The sequence below is a fragment of the Procambarus clarkii genome, chromosome 1, assembly GCF_040958095.1.
Source record: "Procambarus clarkii isolate CNS0578487 chromosome 1, FALCON_Pclarkii_2.0, whole genome shotgun sequence".
Lineage (NCBI taxonomy): Eukaryota > Metazoa > Arthropoda > Malacostraca > Decapoda > Cambaridae > Procambarus > Procambarus clarkii.
The window spans coordinates 34,701,894-34,719,713 of record NC_091150.1 but is presented as its reverse complement, the minus strand read 5'-3'; the positions used below and the strand labels follow the sequence as shown (position 1 = coordinate 34,719,713).

The 17,820-nt window shown below is 43.9% G+C and overlaps 1 protein-coding gene across 1 annotated transcript; it reads left to right on the top strand.

Annotated features, from left to right (window-relative positions):
• The first annotated feature begins 615 nt into the window (after positions 1-615).
• Positions 616-1,155, top strand: LOC138363006 (uncharacterized). Its single transcript, XM_069321707.1, has one exon. It carries the CDS (start codon positions 616-618, stop codon positions 1,153-1,155), a length of 540 nt encoding a protein of 179 aa, XP_069177808.1.
• Positions 1,156-17,820: the final 16,665 nt, after the last annotated feature.

The following is a 17,820-nucleotide window of genomic DNA, read 5'->3' as shown; positions in this document are numbered from 1 at the left end:
TCGGCGGAGCCAGGGAGAGTGTTTGTAGCCTCGTGACGTCTCACGCGATTGTCAAGTAAACAGTTTCGTCTCTCATACCTCATGTGAGACGTTCAAGTTGTACGAGTCAGTTTTAATGCAGTGTTCTTCGACCCAAGGGGTAGCTGCGGTGTCTCCATCACATCGAGGACTGTCGTGGTGACAGTCCTCGGTGCCCAACAGACAGGGAGGGTGAACGCTGCCACCATGGCGTGAGGGAACATTATCCTCCAGAGTCGGGAGACACGCCGCCACCCAGCAAAAACTTTTTCCGTGAAACCTCTCACCACTTGTAAACCAGTACATCCTACAGGGAAGAGAGAGAGACAGACAGACAGAGAAACCCAAAATATAGTAACAAAAAAGGGTGGACGGAAATGGAAAGAACGAGGGAAGGAAAATAGGTAATAAGATGAAGACGTCAAAAAGAATGTGAAGATGAATTAAAGTCGAGAAGAGAAGGAATAATAAGGAAACACAGGGAGATCAAGGAGCTTCAGAGCGGGAAGGAGTCCTATCAGGAACTTGGTGTTGTGTTGAGTGTTCTCCCTCTTGCTTCAAGCAACACGCCCACGGAGACAACCCAGGGCTCCAGTTATGGGTCTCACAGCAGCCCAGGGCTCCAGTCATGGGTCTCACAGCAGCCCAGGGCTCCAGTCATGGGTCTCACAGCAGCCCAGGGCTCCAGTTATGGGTCTCACAGCAGCCCAGGGCTCCAGTCATGGGTCTCACAGCAGCCCAGGGCTCCAGTCATGGGTCTCACAGCAACCCAGGGCTCCAGTCATGGGTCTCACAGCAGCCCAGGGCTCCAGTCATGGGTCTCACAGCAGCCCAGGGCTCCAGTCATGGGTCTCACAGCAGCCCAGGGCTCCAGTTATGGGTCTCACAGCAATCCAGGGCTCCAGTCATGGGTCTCACAGCAGCCCAGGGCTCCAGTCATGGGTCTCACAGCAGCCCAGGGCTCCAGTTATGGGTCTCACAGCAGCCCAGGGCTCCAGTCATGGGTCTCACAGCAGCCCAGGGCTCCAGTCATGGGTCTCACAGCAACCCAGGGCTCCAGTCATGGGGCTCCAGTCATCCTCGACGTCTAGACTGGCTGGGAGTTACCGAGGGGCCGGAGTGATGCGTGCAGAATAACACTGAAGGTCGTGAGAGCCACGAAGGCACGCCAAGCATCTCTGCCCCCTCCCCCTACACTCAGCTGATCATGTGGGCTATGATGGCTCGTGCTAGGAGAAACCGCCAAACGGTGATTGTTTCGGAGGGTGAAATATAATCATTATCTTGCTGTATGTAAGCGGGTTCCCAGCGCCGCCAACTATGCGGTTTTCAGGGGGTAGTGAAGTCTCTTCTTGGCAGAGCTGGCGGATCTCCGGGGAACTGGTAAATATAAACGATGCAAATATCGTACAATGTCCTCAACAAGCTGGGTGTCAACAGCATTTGTTTCATTTATTAATGTTTAAGGAGGAAGGGGGAGAGAAGAGTTGGGGGTGGAGGGGGGTTCTGGGGGAGGCAGTGTGGGGGTGGGGGGTTGTGGGGAAGGCAGTGTGAGAGAGAAACAATTATTAAACAATTTACAAGCATGAAAACTTCCCAATCAACTGTCGGTATTGTTATAAACAGCCTCCTGGCGCTTCGGAACTCATTAACTGTTTAATAATTGTAAACAAAGCCGCCAAAGATTGAGAAAAGATGTACAGGTTCGTAAGTGCTTGCGTAACTGCTTCGTGAATCTGGCCCCCAGACATTAATATCCACCCGTGATCGGACACAGTGACCGAGCGGCTAGTCCGAGGCTCCCCACACACGCAACTCTCCAATTGTGAGGTCAGGATCACACAAATCTGCGATTGTCTCGGTGATAATACCCACTGACTACGAGAACGGCTTCAAGAACGCCTTCAGGAGCGTTCGTTCCCCCTTAGAAGGCGAGGTAATGTTGCCTTTGAGTGTAATGATGAGGAGCTTTCAGAGGCTGATGACTAGTGATGGACTTTTGGCCCGTTTTCTGGGTCTGAGAAGAGCGTGGCGGGTGACTGGCGAGTCCACGTCCCGCTTCTGCGCCCCCTAATACTTTTCCCCCCAATACTTTCCCCTAATATTTCTCCCCTATACTCCTCTAATTTTGTTCCTCTGCCTCTACAACTACTACGTTTTATTTCCTCTTTACGTCACATTCCTCTCCACCGTGGCTCTCATCCCTGCCTGCTGAGGCATCAAGGTTCATGTAACATTTACCTCAGTACCGCCTCCAGTGGCACTCCTGTAGCTCCGCCCCTAAACCCAGGCACCGCCCCTTCTATTGGTTCCTGAGAGGTGGGCGGGCCGGCGACGCCCAGGTGGGCGGGGTGATGACGCCCAGGTGGGCGGGCGGTTGGCGAGCAAGTAGACGGAGTGGTGATGTGGGTGCCGACTCTGCAAGCGGATAGCGGATGTGTGCTTACGCAATTAACAGTGCTTGTCCCAGCAGTGCTAACCTAGCCGTGCTTACCCAACAGTGCCTGCCCAGCAGTACTTGCCCAGCTGTGACTGCTATTGGCAAGAGAAGTCGTGAAAGCCAGCCATGGCTGATGTGATCTTTGACATCTCTTTTAACCATTAACTCAGACATCTTCTGTTTACCCCCATGATGACTTTGTGGACTAAAGCTTCACTTCTTCTCTCCTCGTTCCTGTCCAACCACTTGGACTGGACGGTAGAGCGACGGTCTCGCTTCATGCAGGTCGGCGTTCAATTCCCCGATCGTCCAAGTGGTTTGGGCACCATTCCTTCCCCTCCGTCCTATCCCAAGTCCTTATCCTGATCCCTTCCAAGTGCTATATAGTCGTCATGGCTTGGCGCTTTCTTCCTGATAGTTTCCTTCCCATCTCCCCGTTTCTAAAACTTTAATTGTTGAGACCTAATTGTAAACTTTTTGTTTGCTTGCAATTTCAAATTGCAAAAAATGTGTTTGAAAATGGGTATTTCGTTAATGGCTTCTGCTAGCACGAGAATTTTTGGTTTGATGGCCATGTTTTTTGTTGACCAGACCACTCACTAGAAGGTGAAGGGACGACGACGACGTTTCGGTCCGTCCTGGACCATTCTCAAGTCGATTGTGATCTCACAATCTCTTCTTTGATTGTCATTCACACAATCGACTTTGAGAATGGTCCAGGACGGACCGAAACGTCGTCGTCGTCCCTTCACCTTCTAGGGTGTGGTCTGGTCAACATACTTTAGCCACGTTATTGTGACTCATCGTCTGCGATGTTTTTTAATTTGGCTTTGTTTATAAATATTTATGTACACTTGTTTGTGTACAAGTGTACACAAACAAGTGTTTGTTTGTTTGTTTGTTGATGAGTCTACCTACCGCAGGTCACGTGACCTAGGAATACAGTCCGCTAACAACCTGTCCTCCCACTTAATACGTCACATTCTTTAAGGAATCGATCAATACGAAAAAAATGCGACATATTTGTAACGAAACGTCGTAATATTAATGTTTTCTGTGCATCGGTTTCGAAAAATTGCCATATCACACGTGTCGTATGGCAATTTTACCATACGCGTCATATGTCATTTTCGCATATTCCCTTTGAGAAAGTAACGAGGTTTTTTTTTTTTACAACGTTCAACAAACGATACTTTAAGAGCCTCTGAAGACGAGTTGTTGGCAACAGCTGATCAGTCGTCAATATCAAGGAAGGAATTTTATGTGTCCAGTAATTTTCTAAAGATGTTTGTCTAGATGCTCTCGAAGTATTAATTTGGAATGTTTGGATTCCCGGAGTTTGTAAGAGTTATATGTTGCCGTGTCTTCAGGATTTGCAATCGTTGCTGTCCGTCAACGAACACGACACATGTAACCGGAGGACACGATAATGTTTTGTAGCAACAGCCTATTGCATACGTGTTGTAGATCTGTCTTTTACGCAGTTAGAAAGTACATCAAAGGCCTTGATTGGCGGGTGTTTCACGGCCCGCAGACACGAATCTCGAGACGTGAGAAACTTTGCAAAATAGTCAATTTTAAATTCATGATGAACGATCTCGCGCGTCGGGGAGGTTGGCGTTCGGTATCGCTATAGAACCTTGAGACACACCGGGTTCTCATCAGGGGCCAGATTCACGAAAGCACTTACGCAAACACTTACGAACCTGTACATCTTTTCTCAATCTTTGGCGGCTTTGTTTACAATTATTAAACAGTTAATGAGCTCCGAAGCACCAGGAGGCTGTTTATAACAATACCAACAGTTGAATGGCAAGTTTTCATGTTTATAAACTGTTTAATAAATGTAACCAAAGCCGTCAAAGATTGAGGAAAGATGTACACGTTCGTAAGTGCTTGCGTAAGTGCTTTCGTGAATCTGGCCCCTGGTTTCTCGTATTATTTACGGAATCAACCAATGCGTAAAAAATTGGCAAGTATTATTACAAAGTTAAAGCAGCCTAATATTTACGTTTTCTGTGCATTGATTATAGGTGAGTAGGTAGAGTTCGTAGGTGTCTGGTCAGGCAAAAACAGTTTGCTTTTGTTTATGGAGTGAGAAATCGAGAGAATGGGATGTAAGAGTTGTTGTTGCTGCTTTAGATTCAGTTACTCGGAACAAAAAGTTACAAGTAGCACTGTCTATGGTGAGCCCGTAAACTAAAAGAACACTGTGAATCAATGAATCTCGAAAAATAGCCTGAGAATGGATAAGTCAGTTGCAACCATATTTCGCAAGATTAAAATTTAGCATTTGTGCATATCGAGGGTGAACACTCAAGCTTATAGATCCTCAAGTGTCCGGACATATGGATCCGGTCAGCACAACCCGGCATGGACATAACCACAGCTACACACACACATTGTCCTGGACAGAAGCTATTGGCAGCGTTTCCTTTCATATAATGACTTTATTAACATAGTAGTAAACAGATGAGTTAGACAGCTACTTCGGGCTGCTTTCTAGGAATGTGTGTACTCACCTAGTTGTACTCACCTAGTTGTGCTTGCAGGGGTTGAGCTCTGGCTCTTTGGTCCCGCCTCTCAACTGTCAATCAACTGGTGTACAGATTCCTGAGCCTACTAGGCTCTATCATATCTACATTTGAAACTGTGTATGGACTCAGCCTACACCACATCACTGCCTAATGCATTCCATCCGTTAACTACTCTGACACTGAAAAAGTTCCTTCTAACGTCTCTGTGGCTCATGTGGGTACTCAGTTTCCACCTGTGTCCCCTTGTTCTCGTCCCGCCAGTGTTGAATAGTTTATCCTTGTTTACCCGGTCAATTCCCCTGAGAATTTTGTAGGTTGTGATCATGTCTCCCCCCTTACTCTTCTGTCTTCCAGTGTCGTAAGGTGCATTTCCCGCAGCCTTTCCTGAGTGTGCGTGTGTGTGTTTGAGAGAAATATACGTAGTAAACATAATAAAGGAAAAGTAGATTGGTTAGAAAGGCGGGGTCCAAGAGCTAATAGCTCGATTCAGCAGACACAAATAGTGAATAGTAAAAATAGTAAATACACGCATACACGCATTACCAGGATGCCGCCCGCAGTAGCTAACTCTCAGGCACCTATTTACTATTAGGAGAACAGAGGCATCAGGTGAAAGGTGCCAGTTTGTGTGAGCCTCGGCCCCTGCCGTACCGTCGTCACATAAAGCTTACAGCGAAGAATTACCTTCAACCCAACACCCACGATAAAGACCTGAACCCTCCCACAATTTCCTCGTCAAATGAGCACATATGAATGACTAAATTAAGCTGGAGAACCGTCCCCCGAGGCGATTTCTTCAGTTGAATTTCCTCTATCCTAATACCCCCCATTTTCTATACGGAATTTACCAATACTTTAAAAATTCGACGTATTAGAATTAAAGCACTGTAATATGGCGTTTTCTATGCCTCGGCCTCGATAGATTGGGTGGATTGAATGAGCTTGTAGGTGTCTGGTTGTTGTGGTTGTTGTTGTTAAAAAATCGCTACCTGGAACAAAGTTCCAAGTAGCACGGGCTATGGTGAGCCCGTAGTGGAGTGGTGCCTGGTTTAGTTAAACATTTTTGCGTGTTTTTACGAATTGGCAGTTCGAGAGACCAGGCAGGATCATGACTGGTTAACAATGAATAAATAATGTAAGCTGTGGTGGGGGTATGCGAGAACCGACCCACCTAACCGTTGGTGGTGGCGTGTGCATGTATAAAGATTGTCTTGAAACAGAACTATCTGGTTGGCACACCATACGGCACCGCTCCTGTGTCGGGTAAGTCCACTACGGGCTCACCATAGCCTGTGCTACTTGCCCCGCTCCTGTGCCAGGGAAGTTACGGGCTCACCATAGCCAGTGCTACTTGGAACTTGTTCCGAGTAGCTGAATCTATAACAACAACAACAGAACTATCTGGAGACTTAAGCCTGATGTTCATAGCAACAGTTTTCCAAGGAGTTATTGTTTTTTTAGTAAGGCTTAAATATAAAATCAATAACAACACATTACCAGAGACTTAGAGTGAATATGAATATTGTTTTCTGACGAGGCTGTTATTGGAAACTAAACTGAACAACAGTGTGATTGACCAGACCACACACTAGAAAGTGAAGGGACGACGACGACGACGTTTCGGTCCGTCCTGGACCGTTCTCAAGTCGATTGAGTAGTGTAGTTAATTGTAGTTAAGTCTAGTGATTTCAATGCTCCGCAGGAAGGTATCCAAGGCTCTCGTCACACCGGGCTGGACACTCTTGTTAAAACTTGCTTATCACCGCATGTGTTCTGTTGGTGAACGTGTTCTCTTTGTGCACGTGTTCTCTTTGTGCACGTGTTCTCTTTGTGCACGTGTTCTCTTTGTGCACGTGTTCTCTTTGTGCACGTGTTCTGTTTGTACGCGTGTTCAGTTTGTTCACGTGTTCTGTTTGTGCTTCTGGGACGCTCTCTGATGGTCCACAATATTTCTAAGTTATAAATTTTAACTTGAATATATATATATATATATATATATATATATATATATATATATATATATATATATATATATATATATATATATATATACATATATATATATACATATATATATATATATATATATATATATATACATATATATATATATACATATATATATATATATATATACATATATATATATATATATATATATATATATATATATATATATATATATATATATATATATATATATATATATACACACTTAAAAAATACACCTGCGTTGATAAGCAGTGTATAGAGAGCTACATGACACATAAAGTGTAGTCTACACTTTAAAGTGTAAAGTGTAGTAAAGTGACAATCGACTTGAGAATGGTCCAGGACGGACCGAAACGTCGTCGTCGTCGTCCCTTCACTTTCTAAGTGTGTGTGGTCTGGTCAACAAAGTGTAGCATGTGTAGTGAGGTACATAATACAGAGTGTCACTAGATCGGGTACATTATCACTGGCCCGCGCAGTGACACGGTAAAAGAAAGAATTGATAAAATTGCTTGATGTGAATGAAGGGATTGAAGGAATTGATTCGGTGTGATAATACAGGTTATTTCAATTAGAGTTGACAATAGAAGGGAATTAAAATATTTATAGAACAACCATATTATACAGATAAGAGAAATGGATGATAAGATTGTTTTGTTTAGCTTGTATAAGATGATCTCCCTTGTGTGTTGGCGGGAAAGTGCCCCGGCTCCCTGTGTAACAAAAGGTAAGGGTTCCTCTCTACCTAATCTTACTTCTTCTATTCCCCCTCTACCCGTATTCTTACTTTTTATTCTCTACAAGGGAATCCAAAACTTTTACTAAAGCCAACTCCACGCCACGTGGTCCTAAGACGATTGACCGACTTAGGATTCTACAACCAGTATGACGTGACCTAGGCTTTGAGCAAAACCCTAGAGTCGCCTCTACGCTGCCACCACCAGACCAGTAACACAAGAGCAATGATCGAGGTCTGGATCGATCATGCTAATTAATCAACCTTGGGGCTTGATCCCCACTAGTAGTTTATAACCTCGGAAACTTGAGTGTGGAATTAATTAGACGGGGATGATGAATTCCGATTCGATGTTAGAATCGGCGCCCAATCCAACTCTGCCTCGTGTGGACCACGTGACCAGGACAAGTAAACATAACAAATGGAAACAATAAAAATGCAAAAAAATTAACTAATTAATTTATTAAAAGAAAAACTAAAACAAAATCTAAATATGTTCACTCCCTGTCACTTTAACACTCCCTACTTGACCTGAATGGCAAATGAGGAGACTATTCCTATACATAACAATAGCAACTATACCTCTACGTTTACCAGCTGAAGATGTTGGGCTGGTCTTGGGGAGAGGTAAGATGGTTGACCTCTCCCAGTTGCTCTGGAGTCCACACTGATCTCTTCCTCGTCTGGTCTACCCCAGACTAGAGCATTGTATCCTTCCACCTAGTCAAAGTTCTACCAAGTTACTAGCAAGGTTTAAGTTATAACAATTAACCTCTGTTGTACTTAATTGATCCAGACTGGTTGAATTATTTTACTGAAATTAAATTACACAAACACCTAACGGCAGAGCTGTTCCCGATCCCCAAAATGGTTAATTGAACTTTGAGAAATAGTAGACATGTCAACCCTGATGACCTATGACCGCCGGTCACTCCGCCTTACAAGTTAGATCTGATTCGTGACGTCACTGATGGTGACTTAAACTCAATAATTAGAATACTCTTGATATTGTACCCAGTACTATTATACAATACAATTTTAATACAAAATGAATAAAGGCTAATTTCTCTAAATTACTGAATACTATAGGATGGTTCATTATACAAAACTATGAACAAAGATGCCCGCCATTTGTGACTCAGACCTGCTAATTCCCAGGGGGAATGTGTGTTGTTGAAGGTTAGGTCCCTACACGAAACTTCTGGAACCTTCTGGAATAATTCTTACAACAGCCTAGTTTGTTACACCTGGCCCAGCACATTGGTGCTCACGTACACAAGAGTCCCAACAAACAACATGATGTATCTGTCAGAAAACCTTCCGAACAGGGCCGGAGGAATCGAACCCGCGTACTGCGCGCATCTGAAGGGGGAGATACAGGGCGCTCGTTCGTAACCCCCCCCCCCTCCTCCTCCTCCTCCTGTCCTGCTCCAAACATGTTCTCAAGATTGGTGTTCAACCCCGCAAGTGTGGTCATAAATACATTTAATACCGTGTGTGTGTGGTTTGCCTCCTACTTCCTCCGCATCTTCCCTCCCCCTCTTCATACACAAGATGTTCAGTCTTATGTTCATTTGGATGTTTTCCATGTGTGTGTGTATCCTTGTCCGGTGGGCGACTGAGGGGGAACACGGCGACTGAGGGACTGATACACGGACTGATACACGGCTGATACTGATACTGATACTGATACTGATACTGATACTGATACACGGATGATACACGACTGATACACGGCTGATACACGGACTGATACACGGCGACTGATACACGGCGACTGAGGGGGAACTGAGAAATAATAAGATATATCTTTGCTAGACAACTGCGTTGATAAGCACTGTATAGAGAGCTACACGACACAAAGTGTATTTTACAGTTTAAAGTGTAAAGTGTACTAAAGTGACAATCGACTTGAGAATGGTTCAGGACGGACCGAAATCTTTGCTAGACAACTGTCTAGCTATGTACCTCGGCGCTCTGTCGCTAACTAATGTACTGAGAAGCTCTCGTAAATAAACACAATATAAATTTCTTATTTATGACACGTAAAAACCATCCTTAATAGATACTATTTCACGACAATTCCGCCATTATACTCGAGGAGAGGCATGAATAACATGGGTATATTTTAGACTGAGGGTCCGCGCCCTGTAATTCATAACGTGAAAACAATGGGTACAAGTCAACAGGTCTTCAAGATGATTCCTCTAGACTTCCCCCGCTGTCAATCATCTGTTGAGGCTAGACACCTACACCTGTCCTCCAACAACTGACGTATGTATAATATTAGCAAAAGTTATACTAAATATTACGGGCTATTCATGCCCGTGCCACCTCTTGGGAGGCTTAATCTTTATCAATCAATCAATTTATACTAAATAAACCAGAGGCCTTGTTCCCACAGCAACGTGTTGAGTTTATCAGTCAATATTAGAGTTTCAGTAATTTTTCTATGCCATTTTTAATTTTTGAAGTTTCTGTGAGCCAAGTAATAGTGATAGAGTACTTATCAAAAAACTACCAGCAGAAGGTTATCTTGAGATGATGAGCAGACCACACACTAGAAGGTGAAGGGACGACCACGTTTCGGTCCGTCCTGGACCATTCTCAAGTCGATTGTGTCAATCAATCAACCATTCTCAAGTCACAATCGACTTGAGAATAGTCCAGGACGGACCGAAACGTCGTCGTTCCTTCACCTTCTAGTGTGTGGTCTGGTCAACATACTTTAGTCACGTTATTGTGACTCATCGCCTGCATCTTGAGATGATTTCGGGGCTTAGCGACCCAGCGGCCCGGTCCTCGACAAGGCCTCCATGGTACTACAGGTTGGCCATGGCTTCTCTCAGCAACTAACACGAAGCTTCTTTAAGAAAGTCATCGATTGTGTGTATGTGTAAGGTGAAGTGATGGCGTGTGCTCCATCAGTGGTGCCAGGGTGCCCGAGGCAGCGGGCCAAGGCCTCGGGCACCGTGACGCTGGTGAAGCCCCACACTGGCTCTGCCAGCTGGGAAGGGAAGGGAAGTGATGGTAACGTGACCTTCTGATGATCTGATCACGCATTATAGTCAAATTGGCCAAGCATATCGTGAGCGGTAATGACAGCGGGGGAAGACAAAGCCATCGGGAATAATCACCATTTCCTGAGAAGCCTCGGTCCTTATACCTCCTTACCTGAGACTTTTCCTTTAAATAATATTACTTATAAACAAAGAGGTCGGCGTTTTGATTTTCCCAATCTTCTTCTTCTTCTGTTTTACCGCTGCCAGGCTGCGAGAGGAGATAATGTTCACTACTCACATCAAGGACGTCATAATGGGTGTTGTCGGTGCAGTGACACATTTGTGTAGTACACTCCAGTCTCAACCACTTGGATTGGCTGGTAAAACGACCCACTCATTTCTTGCAGAGTCTCCGTTCGATTCTCGATGATCCAAGTGGTGGGCGCCGTTCCTTCCTACCCCCCCCCGGCTCTGGCCCCATATCCCTTTGAAGTATCATAGAGTCACATTAGTTTGGCGCTTAATGACCTTACCTCGTGAAATATAACTCTTAAGAGACTTTAGGAGTTCGAGACTCCTCCAGCCAGGTGAATGGCGCCTCACCTCGTGTTTTGAGTCACGAACTACACATTGTATAGTTACACACGGTTACAGTTACACAACTTACGGGCTCACTATAGCCCGTGCTACATGGACACTTCGTTCTGAGTAGCTAAATCTGAAACAACAACAAGTTACACAACTCTTTTTACCCTGTCGTAGCTGAGTCGATTAAGGCAGTGTCTGGGATGCTCCCGGACGCAGGTCGAATCCTCGTCACGGCCCTTGTGGATTTGTACATTGTATAGTGTTTTATTTTGGGATACGAAACTCCAACTAAAATCCACTGGCAGTGTCTGGTAAACCGTAGAGATGGGAATATTAGAAGAATGTACAGCTAGCGCTTAATCTATACGTTAATCCCTTGTGTAGAATAAGGTGGCGGCTCTAGGGGCCAGATTCACGAAGCAGTTACGTAAGCACTTACGAACCTATACATCTTTCGTCAATCCTTGGCGGCTTTGTTTACAATAATTAAACAGTTAATGAGCTCCGAAGCACCAGGAGGCTGTTTATAATATTAACAACAGTTGATTGGGAAGTTTTCATGCTTGTAAACTGCTTAATAAATGTAACCAAAGGCATCAAAGATTGAGGAAAGATGTACACGCTCGTAAGTACTTGCGTAACTGCTTCGTGAATCCGGCCCTAGGTTTATATCTTATAGTGCCCATTTTAAGACTGTTTCCATATCAACAAAATTCGTTTGGATTTTGAATGGTTGCCATATGTCCACGCTTGTCTGTGGCTTAGTTCATAGGCAAGGTGCTGCCAAACGTGCCTCATTTCTCATTAAAAAATACATTAATGTTTTTTACTAAAGGAATGGCTAGGCTTTTAGGGCTGAGCATGAACTGGTTTACCATATACGTGAACCACGGTCTTGAACCATGTTCTAAGTTGTACTAGAGCCACATGCATTCAGTCTTCCTTGAAGATTATAACATCCTCATACTTTCAATTCCCTTATAAGAATTATAAAACATTATAGGGAATAATCGACTGATTCCATCTGAGTTTGTGACAGGGCGGCCTGTATAGTATTCGACCCCTCTGTTGCAAGAGATATATTTTTGTTCACAAGATAGTTATGTGTTCCCTGTTGTACGTGGTATTAAGAATATATATATATATATATATATATATATATATATATATATATATATATATATATATATATATATATATATATATATATATATATATATATATTGGAACTGTCTCGTATGGGCTAACAAAGGAATGGTAGCCAATCACTTGGGCTGGACGGTAGAGTGACGGTCTCGCTTCATGGAGGTCGGCGTTCAATCCCCGGACCGTCCAAGTGAGTGTGCACCATTCATTCCCCCTCTCCCCCCCCCCCGTCCCATCCCAAATCCATATCCTGACCCCATCCAAGTGCTATATAATCTTAATGACTAGGCACTTTCTCCTGATTAGTTCCCTTCCCTTCGTATGGGTCAATGGCCTTTTGCAATATTTTTTTTTTCAGGGTTGTTTGGCTATTGTGTTCTCAAGACTGTCAACGACACACTTGACGGATTACACTCAGAAATCACAATAGCGTGATGCATCAAATTGTAGCTCAGTCGATTAAAGGCAGCGTCTGGGATGCTCTCGGACGTAGGTTCGAATCCTCGTCAGGGCCCTTGTGGATTTGTTCAACTTGGCGGATATTTGTATATGTTATAACTCTTTTTTTCGTAAATAGTGTATAATAGGCTTTCTGATGGTGCAAGGAAGCGTATCGTGAAGTTCAGTTCTATACGAAAATCATGTGCTTGAATTGTTGGTACAAGGTAGTTGGCACAGGTAGGTTGTTTCAGGTAGTTGGCACAGGTAGGTTGTCTCAAGTAGTTGGCACAGGTAGCTTGTTTCAGGTAGTTGGCACAGGTAGGTTGTCTCAAGTAGTTGGCACAGGTAGTTTGTCTCAAAATGGAATACAAGATGAGGACAAGTTGCCATATTACAAGTCGACATTTTGCAACACGATAACAGAGTTCTGTGTCAAAACAAAGTGTTGAGATATTTATTTATCTCTGCTACAGATGGAAAAGCAGTTAAGCGTCACCCAACCTGGCTGACGCACAGATGAAAACGTTATGGCGTTTTCTGTGTATCCGTTTCAAGACGGATTTTGATAGCCCTGGTCTACTCCGTAACATATCCGACATGTTAGGTGACAAAACGGGTTGATTGGTTAACCAGTTTGGTTATATAGATAGTAAAATCACAATAACGTAATATGGCTATGAGGAAAACCTTTGAGATAAGACAGGGAGATCGAACCAGTGTACATAAGCGCAGTTGAAGGGTTAATAAGTTAACGTAATGCGTTTGAATGGCGGAATCCTTATAGACACTCGTAATTCGCTTTTATTTAGTATATAATCCCTAAACAGTTGCCTGTGATCACATCAGGAATCCTACACATCTGTGTCTGTTTCTCTATCTCCTTATTTCTCTCAACTGGTGTACATAGAAGATGAGATAATTAATCTTCCAGAAAGGTATGTTGTTCTGTGGTATTCTGACATGTAAGAGTAACTGGAAAAATTAACTATTGCAAATTCATGTTTGTCCTCTCTGCGTTCGTGTAAGTAAATTCATGTTTGTCCTCCCTGCGTTCGTGTAAATAAATTCATGTTTGTCCTCCCTGCGTTCGTGTAAGTAAATTCATGTTTGTCCTCCCTGCGTTCGTGTAAGTAAATTATATTCCTGAGTTCCTTTGGGAATAAGTTACGGGGTATTTCTCAATCTTACCTTCCTCCGTTGTGAATCAACGCCGCGTTCACTGCTGGCAGATTAGTTTTGATTTATGATAATAACCTGTATGAGGCGCCAGTAATTACTCGTTACAACTTGTCATTAGGGCGGTGGCGGGGGCGTGCTGCTGACACTGACTGCCTGCACGCCGCCCGCCACTAAAGGCGGTCACATGCCGCTGCGGTTCGACCCCCGCGGATTGTGTGGCATTTATTCATATTACTGGTGTTCATACTTCCTTTGTGTGGTTTGACTGGCGTAAAAAAAATTTGTTTTCTCCCTTGCGGTCTTCAATCCTTGAGCCTTGCCCCGGGAACCTTTACAGCTTCACTTATGGTATGCTTATGCCCCGGCGAGGCTTGGCGAGGCTTGCCAAGTGCCGTAGTTTTGATCTCAAGAGTCTTGGTAAATGTGAGTGCATCCCAGAAAGGCAATTAGAATCTTGTCATATAACGGAGACAGCATTTTTCTTCAAGGTAAGAAATTTGAAATAAGCAGGCAATGAGTCACAATAACGTGGTTAAAGTAAGTTGACCAGACCACACGCTAGAAGGTATAGGCACGACGACGTTTGGGTCCGTCCTGGACCATTCTCAAGTCGACTGTGAATCGCAATCGACTTGAGAATGGTCCAGGACGGACCGAAACGTCGTCGTCCCTTCACCTTCTAGTGTGTGGTCTGGTCAACAAAATCAAAATCTGAAATGACTCACTAGTCTACATTTATTTAGTTATTCATAAATTAACAAATATTTGCACCGAAATCAATGTTTCTGTCATAAAGTGAATTCTTGAAGGAATTCCAGCAACTAGTTCGTAGCTTAAGGTATTAAAATCTAGTAGATTTAATGATGTTTGAGGTACCAATAATAAAGTTCTGACGACTGAAGTACCACCAATATGGTAAGGACGCCTAAGGTATCAGCGAGTGGTATTCAAGTTAACCATTGATATAACCACTGACCCCGGAACCCCCTCGACGTCAAGTGTCATTGACTACTGTAGATATTGACGCCTGAGGCACCACCGACTGTTGTACAGATTGTTAGGGGGAGTATATAGGGAGGTGAATGGGTTTTCGGATTTTCATAGATTAAGGAGCAAATCAAGAAGAAAATACTCCCAACTATCAAAAGTCGCCACAGAGCCAAAGTGGCGACTATATTAACCGTATAGGCTACAGTTAATATAGTTAACCGTGACTGTTTGGCCACTCCAGGTGACAGCCTCGTCCCACTCTGACCCCCTCATGGTGGTGGTGGTGGTGGTGAAGGTGCGAGAGCTATAGTGTTTTAGTGATGGTGATATCAGTGGATCACCCCTAACTATAGTGACCCGGGTGATGGTGACACCAGAACTACAGTGACCAATGACTTCGATATATGTGTATTGTGTCTAGTTTCATATTACTGTGAATTTTCCCACAGAAGGCAGCTCGAGGCCTATCTTGCCCAATGTTGTCATCTCTCGCAAAATATACTCAGTTGAAACCTAAACTAACAAAAACGTTGCATATTGTATTTACTATTTGTGCCTATAGAATCAGCTTATTTAGCTATCGCACCCCGCCTTTCTAACCAACCTATTCTTCCTCTATTATGTAAGCTATATATTTCTCTCTAACACACACACATTTCCATGAAGCTGCCCGTGTACATATTTACTGGTAGGTTAACATGAAAATCAGGATGAAAGAAACTCTGCTCATTTGTTCCTGCCTCGGCCGGGAAACGAACCCGGGCGGAGTACGACCCACGAATGCTGTCCACTCAGCCACGAAGCCCCTGTGTTTTCGTAAATTCTGGCATCAAAGTTTCGGGAGGTTGTATGTGTTACAGGGTGAGCCCCCTTCCCCCCCCCCCCCCATCAGAAGCATTATTGGCAAAACAACGCCGTCAAATACATTCATTGTTATGTTCTTGAACGTCGGAGGCGGTATGACAAAATTTATGCCATGACTGTTTATAGTTTCCAAAACGTTCCACATCGCGCGCGTTGCTGTGGCTGTTGTATAAAATACAATAAATATAAATTACACAGACTCGCATCTGTTGTGTGGTCGATCTCGAACCCATAGTTGATGTGACGACTTATATTGAATTTTGTAACTAGCTCATCAAGATTGTAACTTGCTTAGCTAAATGAATTGTGGGGTTCAGTCCCCTGAGCCCATTATGTGCCTCTGTAACCCTTTCCACTACCGCCCACAAGATGGGTATGGGGTGCATAATAAATGAACTAAACTAACTAACTGGTAAAACCAAACCTGCGACACACCTGCAACCACCAGATTACTGCGTTTCGTCTCCGTACGAGGCGTCACTCTAGTTGCAGCCTTGTAACCACGGAGGTGCCGTTGTGTTCCCCATTCACAAAATTGGAGGGAATTTAAAGCTCCGGCAATTTTCAGAGACGATGTGCTCGAGAGTGCAGCTTTGCGATCATAATGCAGGCAGTTTCAGAGTCGATCGTAACTACTATTGCTTCCTGTATCTGTTCAAATACAGAGTTTTCCCAGCCATCACGATAATTCTGTGGCCGGGACACTCTTGGGACGACACCGATGACATCACGGCTGCATTCTGCCTCTGGCGTGAGCCGCCCCAGTAGGGGGATATACTTAATAAAAGAACTTGGCAATTTGCCGTATACTCCCTCCACGAGAACCGTGGTGTAGGGCGGGAACCGTGTCTTGAGGGCGGGAACTGTGTTGTGAGGGCGGGAACTGTGGTTTGAGGGTGGGAACTGTGGTTTGAGGGTGGTAACTGTGCTGTGAGGGCGGGAACTGTTGTGATGGAGGGAACTGTGGTTTGAGGGCGGGAACTGTGTTGTGAGGGCAGGAACTGTGGTTTGAGGGTGGGAACTGTGGTTTGAGGGTGGGAACAGTGGTTTGAGGGTGGTAACTGTGCTGTGAGGGCGGGAACTGTTGTGATGGAGGGAACTGTGGTTTGAGGGCGGGAACTGTGTTGTGAGAGCGGGAACTGTGGTTTGAGGGCAGGAACAGTGGTTTGAGGGCGGGAACAGTGCTGAGGGCGGGAACTGTGTTGTGTGGGCGGGAACTGTGTTGTGAGGGCGGGAACTGTGCTGTGAGGGCGGGAACTGTGCTCGTCGGAGGTTGTTAATATTTCGTGGAATCGTTGTTAATATATTGCAGATGTTATTAGCATTATAAAGGATTCCTGTAAATGTGAAATTCTTGAGGATAATTTTAAATAGCTCCTACATTACTTCTAATGTCTGTAGTTTGATATAAATGCAAAAGAAGCATCTATACAGTGGTCAAATATGGAGCAAATAACGGTACAATGAAGTGAAATGTCTGTTGAAGAATCGAATGTTAGTAGCTACTAATATTCGATTCATATCTATTGTTTTTAATTGCTTAAAATATATATATATATATATATATATATATATATATATATATATATATATATATATATATATATATATATATATATATATATATATATATATATATATAAACTTCCCCCTATCCCCCATTTCTTCCCCTTCATCTCTCTCCTTCTCTCATTTCAGCCTAACAACTCCTAGAGCAGGGAGAATGTGATCACTATATGTAAAATACTGACAAAGAGGCAAAAGTGGATAGGTAAAACCTATTTCTATATTGAAAGAAAGAGATCAAGATGAAATAGAAGGAAGTTAGAAATGCAAATATATCTGAGAAATGTAAGGAAATATTCCTTCCCCCATTTATCCTCCTTT